General features: G+C 40.8%; 3 protein-coding genes and 1 long non-coding RNA gene across 6 annotated transcripts; all 4 read right to left on the bottom strand.

The window, feature by feature from the left end:
• Nucleotides 1-843: 843 nt before the first annotated feature.
• Nucleotides 844-5,449, bottom strand: ccnt1 (cyclin T1). Of its 3 annotated transcripts, none has more exons than XM_058050659.2 (9): nt 5,237-5,449; nt 4,498-4,579; nt 4,283-4,411; nt 3,743-3,803; nt 3,135-3,197; nt 3,003-3,048; nt 2,684-2,847; nt 2,500-2,570; nt 844-2,410 (listed from the first exon to the last, which is right to left on the bottom strand). In XM_058050659.2, exons 1-9 carry the CDS (start codon nt 5,407-5,409, stop codon nt 1,163-1,165), a joined length of 2,037 nt encoding a protein of 678 aa, XP_057906642.2. In that variant the 5' UTR covers nt 5,410-5,449; the 3' UTR covers nt 844-1,162. The 3 variants fall into 3 exon arrangements, with proteins under 3 accessions (XP_057906642.2, XP_057906639.2, XP_057906641.2); XM_058050656.2 differs by having other exon boundaries at nt 3,003-3,058; nt 3,136-3,197; XM_058050658.2 differs by having other exon boundaries at nt 3,003-3,055; nt 3,136-3,197.
• A 753-nt stretch (nt 5,450-6,202) lies between these two features.
• On the bottom strand, nt 6,203-11,379 carry sarnp (SAP domain containing ribonucleoprotein). Its single transcript, XM_058051464.2, has 11 exons — nt 11,244-11,379; nt 9,985-10,084; nt 9,753-9,796; nt 9,590-9,660; nt 9,231-9,282; nt 8,523-8,596; nt 8,026-8,063; nt 7,921-7,946; nt 7,188-7,256; nt 7,029-7,115; nt 6,203-6,949 (listed from the first exon to the last, which is right to left on the bottom strand). Exons 1-11 carry the CDS (start codon nt 11,274-11,276, stop codon nt 6,908-6,910), a joined length of 636 nt encoding a protein of 211 aa, XP_057907447.2. The 5' UTR covers nt 11,277-11,379; the 3' UTR covers nt 6,203-6,907.
• A 366-nt stretch (nt 11,380-11,745) lies between these two features.
• Nucleotides 11,746-15,034, bottom strand: hsd17b10 (hydroxysteroid (17-beta) dehydrogenase 10). Its single transcript, XM_058051469.2, has 6 exons — nt 14,689-15,034; nt 14,118-14,282; nt 13,697-13,861; nt 13,500-13,628; nt 12,715-12,823; nt 11,746-12,147 (listed from the first exon to the last, which is right to left on the bottom strand). Exons 1-6 carry the CDS (start codon nt 14,710-14,712, stop codon nt 11,957-11,959), a joined length of 783 nt encoding a protein of 260 aa, XP_057907452.2. The 5' UTR covers nt 14,713-15,034; the 3' UTR covers nt 11,746-11,956.
• A 748-nt stretch (nt 15,035-15,782) lies between these two features.
• On the bottom strand, nt 15,783-17,653 carry LOC144901770 (uncharacterized). Its single transcript, XR_013629854.1, has 3 exons — nt 17,522-17,653; nt 16,746-16,870; nt 15,783-16,669 (listed from the first exon to the last, which is right to left on the bottom strand). It is a non-coding gene; the product is annotated as an uncharacterized LOC144901770 (long non-coding RNA).
• Nucleotides 17,654-20,363: the final 2,710 nt, after the last annotated feature.

Here is a 20,363-nt window from a genome sequence, read left to right as displayed (position 1 = left end):
TCTTTCTACAGAATTAAAAATATTTCTGTAGAAGCACAGGTTACTCACATATTTAGAGGATATGGCTGATTTGCTTGAAAGCTCCAAACAACAAAATAAATCCTAATGTAGGATTTGCCCCGCCAAAAAAAGCAAGCATTGTTGATAATGTGGAGGGATAACATATACGTAATATTGAACAGGTTTGTTAAAATGTACAATGTAAATGGAACAAGACAACTTTAATGATTGTATCAAACCAGCATCAACTCACAAGTGTACACTGGGACTTATACCTGAAGAAATAAAACACCCCCCGAAAAAGGACATGTCTAAATAAATGACAAAGTATTATTTTTATCCTTTACTGAGCTATGATAGACATGGTTCCCACAATGTAACCACCATCAAATAAATGTACACCATTGCAGGAGAAACGAACAAATGACAATTCCAAATAAAGAACGTACATTTCTTTTTTCCTACTCCATCGGTCTGATCATATTATTATTCATTATTGGAATCCCTTTACCAATAAACCTGTATCAAATATCCTCTGTCTCTTTTCAATAAGTATGACCTCTTTAAAACTGACAATTTTACAACCATTTAAAACAATGACTGCAACACTAAAAAAAAAAAAATTACATGATTTTTTGCATTTGTTTCCTTAAAATGTAAAAATATTTTGTGTACTGGTTTAAACATTTTACAATCTTTGCATACATTTATCCAATATAAACACAGGACACCAAAAGAGCAGGGAAAGCCCATTTTCTTTAGGTTATGGCTGCTCGAAGAAAGAAAAAAAAATGTTTTGGAGATGGACTCTCAAAGCCGTCTAAACAGTTAATTGTTGGGAAAAAAAACAATTAAATTTTTGTGAACAAAAATCAATAAATAACACTATAAAAGTGCCAACTAAAAATGTGTCAAACACAGTCAAAGGGAAACATGTTGCGTAATCTAAATTAATTTCATTGCAGCCAAAATGGAATCCAGACCTTTATGTGAACGTTCGTTTCCCCTCACGTGTTCAAGCTTCAGCTTTTCAAGCCTCGAGTGATCAGTAAAAATAAAATCCTTTAAAAGTTGCATCAGCTCTTAACGCCTATAAAATATCTAAAATCATACAATACTTTATGTAACAGACAGCGACAGACATTAAAAAAAAAAAAAAAAGTCATTTGGGTAATGGCGGAAGAGGTGGAGGGGGGTCTGAAGGCAGGGGTGGGGGTCTGGCATTGCCCCCTCTGGATCCGCCAGAGTACCTGTAGTCCCCGTACTGGGATCTGTAGTCAAACATGGACGGCTGGGATGGCTGGACCCCCTGCGCGCTCAGAAGAGAGTTTAACATTTCAAAAGTGTCCTGGTACTCGTTGGACTGGGAGCCCCCCGTCGCCCCGTGTCCGTTGGTGTCCGTCTTTTCACCTTTGGGGTGTGAATAGCTCCCTTGGTGGTGGGGGAGGCCGAGGGCAGGGAGGATGTCAGACGTCAGTGTTTGGCCAGAGGAGGAAGACAGGGACGGTAGCTGGTAGGGATTGCGAGAAGACTTGCTGACTTTAGAGGCGGGGTGAGATCCCGCAGAGGGGTCTTGGGGGTGTATCCTCTTGCGAGACGCAGAGGAAGATGAGGAGCTTGTTCGAGACGAGTCATTTGGGACTTTTTTGCCGCTTCCTAATGCACCACCGGAACTTGAGTGTTTGTGTGAGGAGGAAAGCGACGCGCTCCTCGAGGAGGAGGAGGAGTGGTGGTGATGATTTGACCTCTCCCTGTGCTTGTCCCTGCTCTTGCCCTCCTCGCCCGAACCCCCCCTTTGCTTCTCGGGCATACGAATACGCACTTTGATGTCCTGGTCCTGTCCTCTGCCACCGTGCCCACTGCTGCCTCCGCCGGCAAGAGGGAACTTCATTTTCAAAGAACTTCTATCGTGTCTCTCCTTCTCCAGGGGGATTTTCAGAATAATGGGTGACGGGTTGGACAGGTCGGAGGAAGACGAACTGGACTGCTGATGATGATGCTGCTGTTTCTCCTTCCTCTGCTGCTGACCAATGAGAGCCTGTGCGGCGTTGGCGTACTCCCTCTTCACGCTGGCCTCCATGTTCTCCAGCTTCCTCTTCTGTGCGGCCAGCACATCCGCATTCTTGGCACGGTACTCGCTTAAGGACACCTTAGCGGGGGTGTGGACTTCATGGTTGGCCTGCTGCTCAGGCCCCGCCTGGCTCTTACCACTCCAGGTCTGAGCGCTGCCAGGCGTCCTCTCCTTGTCAGCCGTTGAAGACGAAGACGACGTGGAGGGCGGCGCCGAGAGGCTGAGCAGGCCTGCCACGGTGCTCTCTGAAGAGGCCATGGAGATCATGTTCATCATGGTGTCCCTCTGGTCGCCCTCCTCCTGGACTTTTGGCTTGGTTTTTGGTGTCTGACCTCCAGCCTGAGAACCAATAAGTGAGTCAACAAAAATAATATGCTCATTAAAGACCGATTCACTTGTGCTCAAGTCACAGTGGAAACAAACTGTACCTTCCAGTTGCGGATGCGTTTTAATCGGCTGGGTGTTTTCTCCAGGATCTGCAGGAACTCGTGTGTAAGCTCTGAATTCATTGATTGCAGGAATGTGAACAACAACAACAACGTCAGCGGTGTGCGACATTTGACCAACCCTTTCCTCACTCGACTCGGCTACGAGGCGCTTCGGAGTACATACCGTCCAGAAGCTTGAGTGTAACTGTGGGGTCAACATATTCCCACCAGTGTTTGCCATCCGTAGAAACGGGAATCTCCCAGTTGGACCACTTGCAGGCAAGATGGATGCACACACAAGCCACGACCGGCGGACTGTACTGCAGGCAGAATGTGGTCAAGTGGAGACTATGTGGCAGCGTACATCCCGGGAAGAACACCAAAATAGAAACGGGGGCGAGAGAAGAAGGAAAAAAAAAAACAGCAGACATTCAGTATATTGAGTTTCAAGTATTTGCAGAAAATGTGCGGAATAATACACAGCAAGTAAAGTGAGCATATACCTGTTGGTTGCCATGAAGTAAGATGTCTGAGCAAGATCCTTACTTGCTGAAACAACAAGAGAATGGAGAAGCACACTTAAAATCTGAGACACTTTTAACACCGCCGAGACTTTGATGCCTTTTCATGCTCACCTCTAACCAGCTGGGTGCACTTGACCACGTGGGTATGCGGATGGTCGATGGTGATTTCGAACGCTGCAAAGACAAAAAATAATAATAATAATAATTAATGATAAGCAGCAGTTAAAAGTTGATATAAAGGCGCGCTCCAATTCGACGGTAATGGTATGCGTCCTGTGTCATCCCAAACAAGAGAGTTCATTTTACTTCACGGGGGGGTCTGCCGGTAAAAAATTATTTCCTAAATGAAAAGATTGAAAGTTTGTTGTGAAGAACATAAAATGGTGTGTCAAGACTCAGTTTAACATTAATTTTGGTTTCCGTTCGACACATTTCCGCGGATTGAACACTTGGAGGAGGGGCTTATGCAGACATAAGAAAAAAATGCAGAGATTCATCGCGTCCTCAAACAGATTTCCTCAAATGACAACACGAACGGAGAGCAGAGATTGTGAGGCCTCGGCGGCCACAGAGCTGAAAGTGACACACGAGTGTGACTGTGCAGCGTTATAAGCTGCATGCAAAAGTTTCTGTTGAACAAAAGTAAACACAGGTTACTTCGTCAGAATCACAGGGAGGGGAAATCAAGGGCCCCCCCACGTCTTTCCTCCCCAACTTACCCAAGGTCTGGAGTATTATGCTCTCAAGAATGACCAGGTCTTGGGCTTGTTGCAGGTAGGCCTGAGGTTGAGAGGACAGGCACATTACTCACTGAGAGGCCTGTATCCGTTGCTAAACAACACCACTGGTTCATGCAGTTTTGATTCTGGTCATGTGCAACAGGATTTCTTGAGTTCGTCTCGACTTCCTTCCGTCCGGCTTTCAGTCTTGTGCTGACAAACGCTCCCAAATAGGGAATTAATGCTGAGAACTCTAAAAAATAGCTCTCATGTTATATCTTATCTTAACCCCAGATGACCAAACACCTTCATTTAAGTCCACTTTAGCCTCAAAATAAATTTGAGGTACGCACAAAATTGCTCAAAAAGGGGAACTGATGCAAGAGCAACAGAACAGCAGAATGCTGCCGTTGCATCATTTTTGACATTTGCTGCTTGTGAATAAAATAGCCGATGACAATGTAAAACCTCGGTTTTACCCCATTGAGTAAACAGAGGAGCTAACGGCAATCAAAAGGAACCCAAAGCCATAATACTTACATCACTGCGGACGTCAGGTGAGGGTTCCTGTGGGTTGAGACAGGCATGGGCCACCTTAATAACATGTTCCAGCTTTCGGGGCTGCTCCTCCACCTTTGCGGCAAGGAAAAGAGCTGCTGGAGCAATGACCTGAGAGTAAAAAAATAATAATAATAATAACTCAGTTCAAATGGGGTTACGTTTTGAATCCACACAGTAAGTAAAGAAGTACTCACATTTCTGTGAAATCTGGTGAAGGACTGGACCATGTAGAAACGATGCATGTACACAATGGCCGTGTTAATTGTAAGCTGGGACCTAATGGAGGAGTTGTTCAGGCAAATGACAAGACTTGAGCTATGAAATATAATACTTAATACAAAAATGCATTCACAATTTGATCTTAAATTAAGCTTACCTGTAAAGGTTATACAATGGTACAGTTTAGGTTCCTCCTGAAATACTCCTAACCTCTAGTTAATAGTATATAAACACTGAACAAGTTTGTATGAAATCAGCTTTATGTTATGTTACATTCCTGCATTGCGACGAGTGCGATCACGTTACTAGTCGTCGAGTTAGCTGGAAACTGCAATTTAAGGTAGGCTAAATACTCTGAATAATATGCTCAACGTACAATACTACTTGCAACAGGGAGATATACACGTTTTTATTTAGCGCTGAAGCTAATGCTAACGTCCCGAAGGCCTGCCACAATACAGGCCCGCACGGCTTTGGTTTATCCAAATACGCCGCTCTCGGATATCCACGCCAAGCCCCGGAAAACACTAAAACAACCAAAATGTGTTTTGAACATGGCAACATTTAACGAGGGTATTTCAATTAAACTACCCATCAACGAGTAACGGCTGCCCCGGACAAGAATAAGCTTAACTTTGGTCGCCAACAAGCAAATACGGCTAACGTAGCTAACACGGCTAGCAGAGCCGCTAGCTGGGCCACGACAAAAGATACACATTGAGCCGCTGTCCCATGTCCTGCAGCAGGTTGGCCGCCTGTTGTCTGTACGAAAGCTCCTTGTCCGGATCGAGTCCAGCTCGCCGAGATGGGTTGTTGTCGATCTGTTGCCGAGTGTAGTACCATTTGTTATTACAGCTTGCAGGGAGAGTGCGAAGCGAAGCCGCCATCACTGAGGAGGAGGATAGTTTAAAATTTCAGCGCGTCACAGGAAATGACGACACACCAAGGAAGTAGGGGATACTTTTCTTACTCACCAGTAGGTGTCACTAAAACGTCCTAACATAAGCTACCGTGATAATGTGTGTTGTTCAATGTTTATTTTTTGTTGTGTGTTGTTCAATGTTTATGGGAAAATTGGATCGTGTGTATACAGTAAGGGATTTTATCCACCTCTGCTCACAGCCACAATATCTTTTAAATTAAACAAGGTACATTTCCGATTTAGATAACAACCGTTCTATAGAAATACAGCAGTTTTTTCCAGGGAATATTTTTTTCAGGTTTGGCTAGCAATACTTTGCAATCTATAACTGCCAGCAGGCTGAGTTAATGGACATGACCAAATTCTGAGTTTCCTTTGTTGAAATCCTTTTGCCAGACCTTCATGCACATGTTATTGGTTTGACTAATGACTTGGGTCTTTACTTTCATTGACTGGAAATGATCCGAATAGTCTGAAAGTGCTATAGATAACAAGTACTGGCATTTTCTTTCTCACTTCAAATGACACTTTTTATACTGTTTTAATTACCAGGCAAAAAAAAAAATATGCGATGAGAATTGATGGACACATTAAATTGTGTAACAACTAAAAAAATGCCCACAAATACCCCTGATATGGAATTGAAACAGAGTCGATATCACAAAATTGGAAAGTTCTTATTTATAAACAACTGAAGCGGTGACCCAAACAGTTACAGGCATCAAAAGTACAATTCAATACAATCAATCAAAACATAAGCAAGCTATATCCTTTTAATGGGTTATCTGGAAACATTTACCCTTCAATCAGCTGATAATATTTCAGGAAACAAAATGAAAACTTCTTGTTTAGATGCTTCGGTCTGTAATATACAGTATTACACAGTTTCAACTTCCCCGGCCAAGATTTTCCTCAGGTGATATTGACTATAATGCACAATGGGAGGGGTTTTTTTTCCGGCATAATTAAGTAATACATTTCCAACGTTATACTCCAAGTGCATTTGACACAAAGCCTAAATACGCAAATTTGATCAGCCAAAAAAGTAGTCAATTGGTAGAGACGTAACGACCAATGTAAAGAATTAGCATCTCACTTGGACATATGTTTAGATTTGTGCAAGATATATCATGAATGTGTGTGTGGAAAAATAGACCAATCGCAAAAGACGTTTAAAAATGACCAAACATGTCTAACAATTGTGAAATATGAAGATAAAAAGCAGTGAACATGCTTGAAGAAAAAAATGATGACATAAGCAGACAGGAAACTAAATCACTTCAAATAAATTTTTCAATATTTCCTATGAATATAGACTAACTCAACCAAACATTTGTATTTAACTGTACCTTTGATTACCAAGGTCACCTCCAGTGACAGTTGCAAGCATTTAGAATCTCGGTGAAAGAACTAGTTAAAAAAAAAAAAATGTAGCCCAAAAACAACAAAAACCTACACACAGGTCACGCTATTCCAAATCGTGCAGCACGCTTCACTTTCTTTGCCTGTGGAGAAAAAAAATTAAATTCAATCAGATACAAACAACCACAATTGTGAGCGAGTCCAAAAGAGAATAAAATCTACCTCTACGTCTGCTGAGCCAGCTGTCCCGCCGCCTGTCAAGATCCCAAACCGCTCCTTCCTTTTTTTCAGCTTCTCGTCCTCTTCCATCTGGCAAACAGGAAACATCACTTTAGTAAAAAAAGAAATATTCCAACTTCGCCAAACATGGCACACAGTCACCTTTTGCGAAACGGATGAGACGTTCATGCCAAATCGTTCCGCCCTCTTCTTCAGCTGATCAACATTTAACTGCGGAAAAAAACCACAAGAATCTTCAAGTCCACGTCAATTCCAATTAAGTACATGAAGTGTCCTTATTTTTTTCCACACAATTGTTTGTTTATGTAAGCTAACGCCTCTACAAATGCCAAAGTTTGACCCCTATTAGTTGTACTGACTTGCAAGTTTTCACATTGCTCAATGTGCTTTCCAAAACACCCACTGTTAGCCTTAGGATGTTTAGCTAAATCATTTGTGGACATTTGATCAGCTGACAAGCACATTCTGTAAAATTGAAACAAGATTGGCCACCAATCTTGAAAAAAAAAAAAAAAAAAAGTCCAATACAGAAATCTGCAACCCGTGGCTCTACGGATTGGGAATTACATCAAGAAGCGCTAGCCTGCGAGGTAAAAGGAACAGGCAGTCAATTCCCTGTGCTCAATTCACGTGCACACTGCACTTGTTTGTTGTATTCTGCCGTAACTGGTAACCTTGTGAAAGAATAAATCTTGCTATGTTATGTTTTCCGGCTCCACGCTATTTTTATTTAGTGGAAGTGGGTGCAAAGTTGCTCTTTTGTAGGGGGTGTCGTTGAAACATGACGATATCTGTCGTTTGCCTTTAACTATCGAGTCCGACCTGTGTCCCACACAAGCCTGGTCGGATGACAAGCATAAGTGGGTGTGCTTACCGGAGCTTTGCTGGTCGCAGTGGTGCCTGTGCAGGAGAAACAACAAATATTAAATTGTTGTGTATTTTTACGACATAACAAAATAGCAACTACAGTTATACAGACCTGTGGATGGACTTGAGACATTGTTGGGTAAGCCAAACCTGAAATTACAAAACAAACAATCGGGGTTTCACCTAGAATTTTATTTTGAAGCCGTGGTGGTGGGCTGCATGGGAGGCGAACTGCTGTGGTAGGATTTTTTTTTTTTTAAATATATATTTAATTTGACTGTAATATTGTCAACATTAGGGCCGATAAAAAAAAAATTACCAAAAGTATAGTGAATTTAATCTCGGTGAATATGTAAATAATAGGCTACACATCTCTCACACTTGTTCAGCCTGTGGGCGACTGAGGTTTGATCTACCTCCCACTATAAACATACAATATATACAGTGGTATGAAAACGTTTGGGCACCCCTGATCATTTTCAATATTTTTTTTCTTTATCAATCAGTTTGTTCGTCTGCTATATGATATATTTAACTGAAATGGCTGATCCCAACAACCAGTGATAAATAAAAGGAAAATGCCAATAACTTCACTATGACAAGTCTCACCTTGCCGCCCGCTGGGCCTTTTTGTCATCAGTCGATGTAGGCAAGTTGAAACGTTCAGCTCTTTTCTGCAGTCTCTGCTCAAAAGAAAAAGGATTATCATAATAATCTGACTTTTTGGCAGAAATCTATGGCTGCGCATGATACAGTATGTATAATATATTTGAGAACAAATCAAGCTGCAACCGGTAGAGGCAATACCGATTAAATCAACAACTTTACGACATAAAAAAATAAAATGTCAGCAATTGTTGCCTCCTAAAAAATTACTTTTTGAACGCATATTGTTTTGAGAAGCCAAATTATTTACTTCAGTGGCCCCACCAACTAACCGGAACGACATTCTACATCACCGATATAGGATGTTATACAATTTCATGTCTAAAAAAAATCCAAACTATCCACTTTCATTCTTTCATACTAAAATTTCACTCAATCTCTATGCTTTTTCTTCCCCCTTTACTCTGTCTTCCTGTCTCACGCCTGAGTTCGATTCAAGATTTCCTCCCTAAACTTAAAACTAAAACTAGTATTACCATGCCTCTCTGGCCAAGCGCTTGCTCGGTTCAATTGGTTCTCCTTAATATACGAGGATCTTGCTTCTAAACGCGCTCCACGTGAAAAATCCCTAGAGATAAATTCTGTTGTGAACTGACGCTATACACGTACAACTGAAATGAATTGAACTGCTGGTCTAAGCGTTACACATACTTCATTGGCAGTCGCTGGAGGAGTTATTTTCACAATCTTCTTTTCAGCGGGCCTGAAAGACAAACATTGCAAAAAAAAAAAAAAACTGTCAAATTGAACTGTTCTTTTCAGCGTAGATGACAAGAAACTTATGCTGATAATTCTACACACAGTTTAAAAATATGGATACAGTTTCATTAATTGTATTAGTACTCTAGATAAGATAAGATATGCCTTTATTCGTCCCTCAGTGGGGAAATTTGCATTGCACAGCAACAAGAGTACAGAATCGGTTAAGCAGTACAAAATACACAATATAGAAAAATAAACAATCATGAGGAAAGATAGACATTTAAAAAAATAAATTAGAGCAAACTCACAGCTCCGCCACAGGAGATTCTGATTCCTTGACAGCTTTGCCATTGTCTACAATCTCGCTCTTAGCAAAGTCCTGAAATTACAATGGAAACACCAACGGTAAAAAAATAAAAATAAAAAAAACCCAGTTTACTGGCTTAACATGTGAACAGATGACCACATTACCACTGTATCGTCTGCCAGCACATCATCCACGTCCACATCTTCATCTGAGAGTTGCACGATGGAATAGCCGCCACCGGAAAGGAGAGAAAATGCAAGTCACATGAAATAACGTAATAAATACCTCTGAAAGCAGTGTCATTCTAGACAAAATTAACAAATTCAGATGTTTTTGGAGTACACGTACACAAAAATAATGCAACGTTTTCAACTATGCACAAAAATGGAGTCTCACCCTGCTCCTCAAGGTAAGTCTGCAGTCGTGCGATGAGCTCGCCCTTGTTTCCCTTGGTCTCAAGCCCTCTGGCTTCACACTCTTGCCTCAACTCAGCAAGCTGAAACACATACAAGCAATGTTACAAAACCTGGAATATTTTAGCGATTAAAAAAAACGGACACTGAGCACGCATACTGTAAGAAGAGTCCATGTGGACATCTTTAATATGCTATTTTTTCCATATACATCAGGTGTATTTTCATTCATAAACATTTTTATTAGGTAGATTACAACTTCATCTTCAATTTATAGTGTTGGACCACATCAAGTCCAATTAGTGCTTGGAAAATTAAGCACAGCTTTAAGCAGAGCTAAGCAACAAAATATATGGTATACTAATTTACTTTAATATCTATCTGCAGATGAAATGTCATTAAAATTGAATTGTCCAAATTTAGTTGGGGTTTTTTTTTTGCCAGGAAATACTACATGTGGTGTTTTTATTGTGGTTAGTGTGGGTAGAAAACGAATGGCACTTTGCTTTCTTCCGTGGACTTTTAATTATAAAAAAAAACATGTTTTGGGATAGGCTCCAGCACCCCTCGAGAGGATAAGCGGTAGAAAATGAATGAATGCTTTTGTCTTGACTCAATGTTAAAGCAATGGTGACGAAAAGCACTATTTTCCGCTGTAATATCTGCTCTAACTTCTTTTATATTTGGGGTAGATAAGTGAGTGGGTTAAGTCACGCAGAATTAACACATTTCAAAATTTGTAACATTACTACACATAGTTAATGGGAGGTTTATGGGAGAACATAGCAATTTACATAGTATTTGTACTTACGGTTATACTGAAAAGTAAACTATTTAGCTATTCAGCACTTGAATAGGAACGTGTAACATTTTCCAGATACAATGTCAAAATGGTGGCTCCGGGTGTAAAAATCGAAGTTCGTCAAACACACTGCCGTCACCTGCGTTTCAAACGTCAGTTTATAATTTTTAATTGTGTCGTTTGTAGTTGTTGGTATAGGTTTTCTCAGTGAATGTAAACTTAGACGCGATAGCTGTAGCGAGCGAGCGAAGAGCGGTATACCGTGACAACGTGAACACACGCTAATTGTTAGCCTTAGCAGCCGGCGGCCACGCTTGTACTCTTCAACCGGTCGCAACTCTGCTAATGGATATTTAAGCTAACAATCGTTGAAATAAAACAGTCATTGCGAAAGCCGGTAATTGGGAGTGAAATAATCGATTTCAAGTAAGACTACCAACCTTGAGTTTCTGCAGCTCTATGACTTCAGCCATCTTTCTTTGTTGATGAATGACTTCCTCCAATCAAACACGCGCTGCTCTTTCTCAGCGCTGAAACTCTTACTCACTTTGTCACAGCGGCACCGTGTGGACGGATAGACTAACTGCACCTGTTACACGTCTCCAATTATAGCTCCCAGGCTGATTTATTTCAAGGCAATCGTTAAACGGGAGTTAATTGTAGCATTTATTAGTTTGACTTTATAACTGTATTCATGGCATTAAATATTTATTTGCATCTGTCTCAATTTTTTCCACCATCTCTAAAGAAAACAAGTTGTGCAAGTCTTATATTCAAAACTATGACCTTTTTATGCATTTTTTGAAATGTTGGACCAACAAGTACACCACAGTTATGAATGAGAAAAAATGTTAAAAATTGAAAAACAATGCTTATTATTATACATTTGTGTGTGTGTGGTTTTTTGATACTTTCAAGACAAAAACTTTTGAAAACTCAAAATGCAGGTATTACAGGTTTATTTAAATGTGCATTTGTTTACAAAACTGGATAGTAAAAAGTACTGCTACAGTATGTACTGAATGCTGCACAACATTTTTACACATCTATTCCCATTCAGAGACGATATGGTGGCCTTTATTCAACCTTGCGGCTTTTTTTTACAATGTAATTACATTTGTACGCACACACACACACACAAACACACAGACACTCAGGGTTGCATGCGAATGGCTCCGTCAAGTCTAATGACCTCTCCATTTATCATGGGGTTCTCTGCTAGTGACGTCACAAGGTGGGCAAACTCAGCTGGGTCACCCAAACGGGAAGGGAAGGGCACTTGGCGGGCAAGAAAGGAGCGCACCTTCTCTGGAAGCCCGGCCAGAAGGGGAGTGGAGAACAGACCTGGAAGGATTAAAAGTAATGTAGCAGATGGATTGTGTGTTTTTTTTCCTTCAGCATTCATGCTTATCAATACATGATGGAACTTTCACTATAAGTACCACCAATGAGTATGAAAAGGAGGGTTGGGTGATATATATATTTTTTATATATATGGGTATAAGAGCACCGTTTGCCCCATGTCTGCGAAAAGAAAATAAGAGTGTCATAAAAATATCTTCCATATGCAGTTGGAATTACATGGGTGACTACATCTTCCTTAATGACAATCACAGGCATTACTAAATTAATTTGTTGAAGATGTAGTAGCAATGTATGCAGAGGCTGATATCCCATTAGAAAAGTTAGCCACTTTCTTACCAATAAATAAATGCGCTACACAATTTAAGTGTATATATATATATATATATATTGTATATATAATACAAGTGTATTTCATTATATGGCTTCATGTTTGTGGCTTTTATACAAGACTCCACTGAATTTAAATTTTCTAATCTAAAAAATACTGTGATATATGCTAAGATCCATATCGCCCAACCCTAATGAAAAGGGTGACATGCAACTTACCAGGTGCTATGGTGATCACCCTGATCCCCATCGGGGCCAGATCTCTTGCAATGGGAAGGGTCATTCCAACAATGCCACCTTTCGAAGCTGAATATGCTGCTTGTCCAACCTGCAGCCAATCCGCACATGCGTTATTGGAAGCCGACATATACATGTATAGGACATACATATCTATCTACACGCAGTGGTATAAAAAAAGGTTTGGGCACCCCTGTTAATTTTCAAGATTCCCCTTTATAAATGACTATATTTCAGTTCAATATATCAGACAAACACAGTGATAGGATTTACAGAAAGTGTGCAATAATTATTGAAACAAAAGTAGGCAGGTGCCTACATTTGGGCACCCTTATTGTTTTATTGATTTGAATACCTTTAACACTAATTACTGGAACACAAAAAAACACAAAAGCTAGCTTCATTTTGGAATAAGGTGCTGTGGACTGATGAAAGTAAAATGGAGTTATTTGGACATAACAAGGTATGCGGTATGCATGGCGGATGAAGAACACAGCATTCCAAGACAAACACTTGCTACCCACAGTAACATTTGGTGGTGGTTCCATCATGCTGTGGGGCTGTGGGGCCACTGCAGGTACTGGACGTCTTGTTCAAGTTGATTTCCAGTCAGTATCGGCAGATTCTTCTTCAAAAGGAGGATCAACTAAATATTGATGTCATTTTTATGTTGGGGTGCCCAAATTTATGCACCTGCCTACTTTTAAATAATAATTGCACACTTTCTGTAAATCCTATAAGGACCTTGTGTGTTTACTTTGAATTACCTGTCCATCAAAGGCTGCCACGCTGGCGGTGTTGATGATGCATCCTCTGTGCCCATCAGCATCGGCCTCGTTTTTGCCCATTGCTCCCACAGCCAGGCGAATGACATTGAAGGTTCCTGCGATATTCACCTGCACGACGCAGTCAAAAGTCATAGTAACATCTTCTCCATGTACCCCCACTCGTCTGTCCGTCTTACATTGATGACGCGCTGAAAGTCCTCCAAGCTGTGAGGGACATCCTTCTTAAAGTTGTAGGTTTTGACCGCGACGGCAATACCGGCACAGTTCACCGCCAGGTCCAATCTGCCGAACTTCTCTGTCGCCAAGTTGACAGCTGACTGAACGTCGGCCTCTGATGTCACCTGGAGGAGAACACAGCTTGCTAAAGTACAACTATGTGGACAAGTGGAGCGACGTCTGAAGTGGTCTTATCGCGCCATGAACTCCATTGCAGAAATGTGTTTTTTTACATTTACTTGTTTGCTAACTTATTATTACGTGACTAAATGACTAGTGGTGTCATTGTATTACATTTTTATTGTGTTACCTTGATTTCGGCTGGTAATTTTTTTCAATAATTGTCTCTTTACTGGTTGCTAAGCAAGGCACTGTACTTACATCCGCTGGAGCAAAGGCACATCGGTCCCCCATACTGGCCGCCAGACTTTGTCCATCAGAGGAGGGCAGGTCCAGAATCACAGCAGATGCCCCACTCTGCACCAGACGCTCCACTGTGGCCCGTCCCAGACCTGAAGCCCCACCTGTCACCAGACCAACCATACCCTATAACACAGAGACGGACACCATGGGGGAGGGCGTTAGCACACGATTAAAAAAACTATTAATCTAATGGTAGGACAGGCACAGTCCAGATTTGTGTTCATATTGACCACTGCTAAACTTACGATCTAAGTAAGTTTAATAAATAATGCCACTGTGATAAGATAAAGAAGGGTACACCTTCATTAGTTTGCTAGGACGGAGGAGAGGTTGTGTCAACATAACGTGAAGATGGCCAGCACACTAGCAACTCGCACAACGAACATCAGTTCGTGGCTACACAACTTGTAACATACAAGAACAGACAACTATCTGTGGGAAACATATTACACAATAATTTTTAAGTAAATTTTCTATGATTACGTGCACAGCAATGCATTACAAAGGTTTATTGTTTTCCTTTCCTCACCTTGACACACCGAATGTTCGCCATGTTGGACTCGAGGCAGAAGTGACGTCACGGTCAACCAAAGATCCTGTATTTGACAGACGCATCACCAAACGTAAATCCCTACGTCCTCTGAACTGGAGGGAGCGTCTGTTCAAGTTCAAATAGGATTGTAAAAGTAAAATTATTTATTTATTTATTCCCTTTTTAATGTAGGTTTGTATGACTTGTTTGCAACCATTTTTAAAATGCCTTATTTTTTTATAAAAGTTTGAAAATTATGGAATGTTTATGGAAACATTCAGGTTAGCATTTTAAAAGAAATTTAAGTTCAATATTGAACCTTTTTCTTCTGAGAGCTAATTGTACACATTTTCATAACCTGGCCACCCCCCCAAGCTCCTGACCCAGTGAGTGTTCACTCCCAACCGATATCTCCGTTCCCCTTAAGTAGTCTCAGACGATCCAAGATGTCTCCAGCATCCTGTGATGACAGTTGTATGTCAACAACCACAGGTGACATCTCGTTCCTTCTGCTGATGAGATGTTTGTTTCTACGCACATAGCATATCTTGTCCCCAAGGCCCGACCTTGCATGTGTCCTTTGCATCTGGTTGGCGGCGCCTGCTTGTCTTTGCTGAAATGGACTTACTGTACTATTGCATGACCTTTGACTCACTTAAACATTTGGTCCTTTTTAGTCAATTGCTGATTAATACTGCAGTATTTCCTATGGGCTACTTGTAATGACTCACTTGATAGATTACTTGGTCAGTCATTTCTGTACTGTACTTACTTTGAGGCACTTGTAAAATGTAAACATGTAAAATGACAGCTGTGTTAAATGAAGTTATACTAAACTCTATGAGTGTCCCTCTGCTGTCAAATATATGACTGCGTTATGCTAACTCACTTGTTTCATGAAACATTAGTAAAAGCATTATATTTCCCTAAATTTATAAAAATTAATAATCATGCACAAATTGTTAGACAATGAGGACCATGAGGTTGGAATCTCTGCTTGAGCATCTGTGTGTGGACTTTGTATGTCCATGTTAGGTTGACTGGTGTTTCGAATCGGTATGTGTGTGAATGTTTGTCTATATGTGCTCTGTGATTGGCTGGCAACCAGTCCAGGGTATACCCTGCCTCTCACCCAAAGACACCTGGAATAGGCTTCAGCATACCCGCAACCCGAGTGAGGATAGGCAGCATAGAAAATGGATGAATCGATGTTACATAATACTCACTCACGTCCGTCATAGGCAAGGTGGACTGGTAGTTTCCCCACTCTACACTTAGAAGGACAATCTGTTGTGGAATTCCACATGGCCTGAGTATGCGCCACAGACCTTCTAATGGATGCTGTCCAAAGCCTACGGTTTGAACAACACTGGCATTTCACAATTGTATAGGAAGAAAAATATTTAAGTGTAAGTGGATATTGTGTTACGTTATTTTGATAATAAAATGTTGAATTTCGGCCTCTCCTAATATTAAGCACTTTCCCTCCTTTTAAAACATGTACTTGTGTACTCCAATAACAAATAGCTAAGCTTATGTTTTCATTTTTGGACATTTATTTGTGCCAGTATAAAAATATTAATCTTTAAACAACTGAAAGTGTTGCATGTAAAGTAGGTTATAACACATAACATTATTTACACAGCATTTTTCTAAGAAAAATTGAAAGCTGCTGCAGCAGCGGGCATCAAGCTGCGACATTGTAGAAGGCAGTGAGCTGTATAGTTGCATCTCCAAAAAGGGGGATGGAATATCCCACATCCCAACAACAACACAACTTACTACCTCACGACAGCACAGCTACATCAATGCATCAAAAGTCATCTCGGTACATGACATTGACAGCTTCACAAGAGACGTCTCAGTAGCTGAAGGAATTAGTAATCATTGCTGCCATGTCAGCATCAAAGTCTGCAGCCAGTCTCCATGGCAACCCAACACAGGATGCTGGCCTCTTGTCATGTGGAGGATGGTTTGGCTGCCGTGAGAAAGACAGTAGGCTGTATAGTTATCTCCCAGATCCGGTATGATCCTAAAACTATACAAACTACTACCTCATCCCACAGCACCATTGTCATTTTATGGGAAGGAGAGTGGCAGCCATCTTGTCACAAACAATGCAGACATCCTCTGGGTGCTTTCATTTGCTTCATGAGTGACACCAGAAGCAAACAAGTCCCTTGGGAATAAGAAAACAACTGATGAGTATTAATATTTGAACAAGAGAGAGAAAATGCCACATAATAAGGCAATAGCCATCACTTCTAATGATAGCTGTCAAGTATCAGGGTTGCCATGTGTACTTGTTAGCAAGAGAATGCATTTACAATTAGAATTAAATTGTAAAATTGTTGTAAATGTTGTCAAAATGTCGCGTTAGTTTCCTTTTACTCGATATAACGTAGCTCGACGAGCAGAATCATGTTTATACTTACAACCGCAAGCATCCACGTTCATGCTAACGTCTCCTTCCTTTTAACTCAGGTGAGGCTAAAGCCTAACCTGATTACCATCTGAGCCTTGTATGGCTAAGTTAGCCGCTGTAATAACATACATGACAAAAATAACAAAGACCCTACCAATACTGGCTCATTCTCATGCTAAGCGACCAACTAGCTTTTAAACAGAAAGTCCACAAACAGGCACGACAAATCATTTAGCCAGTACAGTAATGACTAGCTAGCAGGAATTGGCGGTTCTCGACCTCTCAGTCCGACCGCCTCTACATCCGCCGTCCACGAGAAGCATACGGAGACGCGGTTGTCTTTACCTTTTAATGGCCGTGCTTCGCTCATTTTTCCCCGTGGTGACAAAACTATTCGGAATTTACCTAGTCCGTCTGGTTCCGATTCTCCTCTTCTTCGTCGTCTTTCTCGTAGAAAGATTTTTGAGGTTACTGCAGGCTGAGCGGTTGCTGACATGAGGAAATCTCACGAGATCTTAAGGGGACGAGAACGAGACTTGAAGCGTCTACCGGAATCAACATACAGCATTAACCGTTCTTGATTTGGGACCGTACTGTGCAGTTGGTAGTATATTTCAGTGAAATATAAGAGCACAATATAATTGAAATACATAAATAAAAGTGAAATTATTCTAACATAAAATAGAATAAATGTACTTTGACGTGCGGTGAGGCAGACTCTAAAAAGTCAAATTTTAACTGGAAAACATTAGCTTACCTTTTCAGACACTACCTTTTATCTGTATATTGAGTGCATGCAGCCTTTCTTTCCCCATGAAAAAGGTTTAATGATGAATTTCGGTGAATAATCCTCCATTCATGTATTCAGCAGAGCATAAAAATATTAATGCATTTGACTTTCTGCTATGTTGACTTTTCCATGCATGTTCTCTCCGTGCATGTATGGGTTCTCTCCGGGTACTCCGGTTTCCTCCCACATTCCAAAAACATGCTAGGTTAATTGGAGATTCCAAATTGTCCATAGGTATGAATGTGAGTGTGAATGGTTGTTTGTCTATATGTGCCCTGTGATTGGCTGGCCACCAGTCCAGGGTGTACCCCGCCTCTCGCCCCGAAGACAGCTGGGATAGGCTCCAGCACCCCCGTGACCCTTGTGAGGATAAGCAGTAGAAAAAGAATGAATGAATAAATAGACTATAGTACTACATGCAGTATATTTACCATTATCTATATGGAGTAATATCATTGCTATTAAGTTTGGTCATTGCCGATACATCCTGGCATTATACAAAAATAATGTAGGTATGGACATTTAAAAAAAAAAATGCAGATATTGTTTATGAAAGTGATATTTTTGCAGAGTTGTTGCTCTGTCTGTATAATTTAAAAACTTGCATGACTAAAACATTGTATCCTAGTATTACAAATATGGAAATATTGTCTCTTTCATAAGACTCAAGTGTTACTATTAAAACATTTCAAATACATGATGTAGCACCGATATCTTAGCTTCCCAATATTAATACATTGAAAAACACTACATCCAGGGGCTATTTTTTTTTTTACTAAAAGAATAAATTTTATTTCAGCACTGTAAGTCATTTCCCAACCAGTACAAACATGACTGCCATCTTTGTCTCTTTCTGAACCATCCCTCCCCTCCCTCTGTGAGATCAGACCACCATCAGCCAGACAAAAAAAATGTCACTTTTTTTTCTTCTTCATCTTTCCACAAACAGTCTGGTGCTTCCATAATGCTAACAATGATGACAAATTATACCGACCATAATTATAACAGCAATAATGATGATGATAATATCTCTATAACAATAATATTATGGATATACTGGAACCCTTTTTGCTGCACAGGTAGTTTTTTTTTTTAGGTGGTTCTGGGTACTGAACGTGTTGCTGAAGGCATGTTTGAACAAAGTGGCAAGGAGATGGCCAACATTGATCAAATGGAGCACCTTGGCAAAGGGGAGGGGCTTAATATGATGGAGTTAGGAGGGCGGTTGGGGGGGGGAGTGGCAGTGTAGAGACAGACAGATGGGGACCTTGATTCAATCTGGATAAAATGCTGTGAGAATCCTGCAGATAGGTCAGAACAGGTACAAGACGAGGCTCAACTTTCCCCCCCGTTCAAACATTATAATACTGTTTACCACCTACACTGCACAGCACGTTTTTTGCCCCGGGATTTGTCTAAACGTTGTCAGGCTCTTTTGAGACTCCCACTATAGCTGGGCAATGACAAGGGTGGGCTTTTAACCAAACAGGAGTGCAAGTTTTCCTTGCAAAACATCAGCTTAAAGAGTCAAATCTACTCCATGATTGGTTACTTTTAATGACGTTTGAGGTCTCAAAAAAAAAAAAAACACTATAAAGCAGACATAATAATTTCCATCCATCTCTAAGCTGTGTTTCAAGGAAAGCTGGCCTACTGGCCCCCAGTCGAGGGAGTTAAGGCAAGTTTGAGAAAGCACAACGTTAGGAAAAAAAAAAAAAGGGGGGGGAAAGGGAAGGGCACTAAAAAAAAAAAAAAAATCAGTCGGCGACTGACATGCGAATTTGTCATGCGTTACCGGATCTGATGTGTGTGCAGTGGTTCACACAGCCTAAAAAAAATTCAGTCGATGCAGAACTGCTGAATCTGCGCGAACGATACGAGAGCGAGATGCAATCTGGTGCTCTATCGACTACTTCTCGCTCGTCGCACTTCTTTCCTGCTTCCCCGTCTGTTTGCGTCTCCACGACAACCACAGTGTACATCCACCGTTACCTCACAGTCTTAAAAATACATGTGCTGCAATGTCATTATACATATATATATATAATTATACTCATCTATAAACTCGGCAAGCTGTCAATATTTGTAGGAGGCAGGGATAAGACTATGGGAACTTTGGGTGGGGGGGGGCAGGAAAAAGGTGGGGGACTCTAGGTAGATACTTTGGTTCTTAGGGGAGATGTTCCGCTGCTTTGTGCAAGGGCGCAGAGTTCAGCTTAGATTGGTAGAGTCGACCACAAAATTATCATTAGGGATATTATGAAAATCAACAGTGCAGACAATGATTCTCATCAGTAACGGGCAATATTTACTTAAGTACATTAACGGTGAAGTGATCTAAAGATGCCATACAAAAAGGTAAGGAAAATCGCAATCGTTACAGTTAAAAATCTCTAGGTTGGCTAAGCGTATTTCAGTACTAACTGAAGCAATGGTAGAAGGATTAGATTAGATGTA

This window comes from Doryrhamphus excisus, linkage group LG15 (genome assembly GCF_037039965.1).
Source record: "Doryrhamphus excisus strain RoL-2023G ecotype Guam linkage group LG15, RoL_Dexc_Guam_v1.1, whole genome shotgun sequence".
NCBI classification, from domain to species: Eukaryota; Metazoa; Chordata; class Actinopteri; order Syngnathiformes; family Syngnathidae; genus Doryrhamphus; species Doryrhamphus excisus.
The sequence above is the reverse complement of the archived record's forward strand: the minus strand, read 5'-3'. Positions and strand labels throughout refer to the sequence as shown.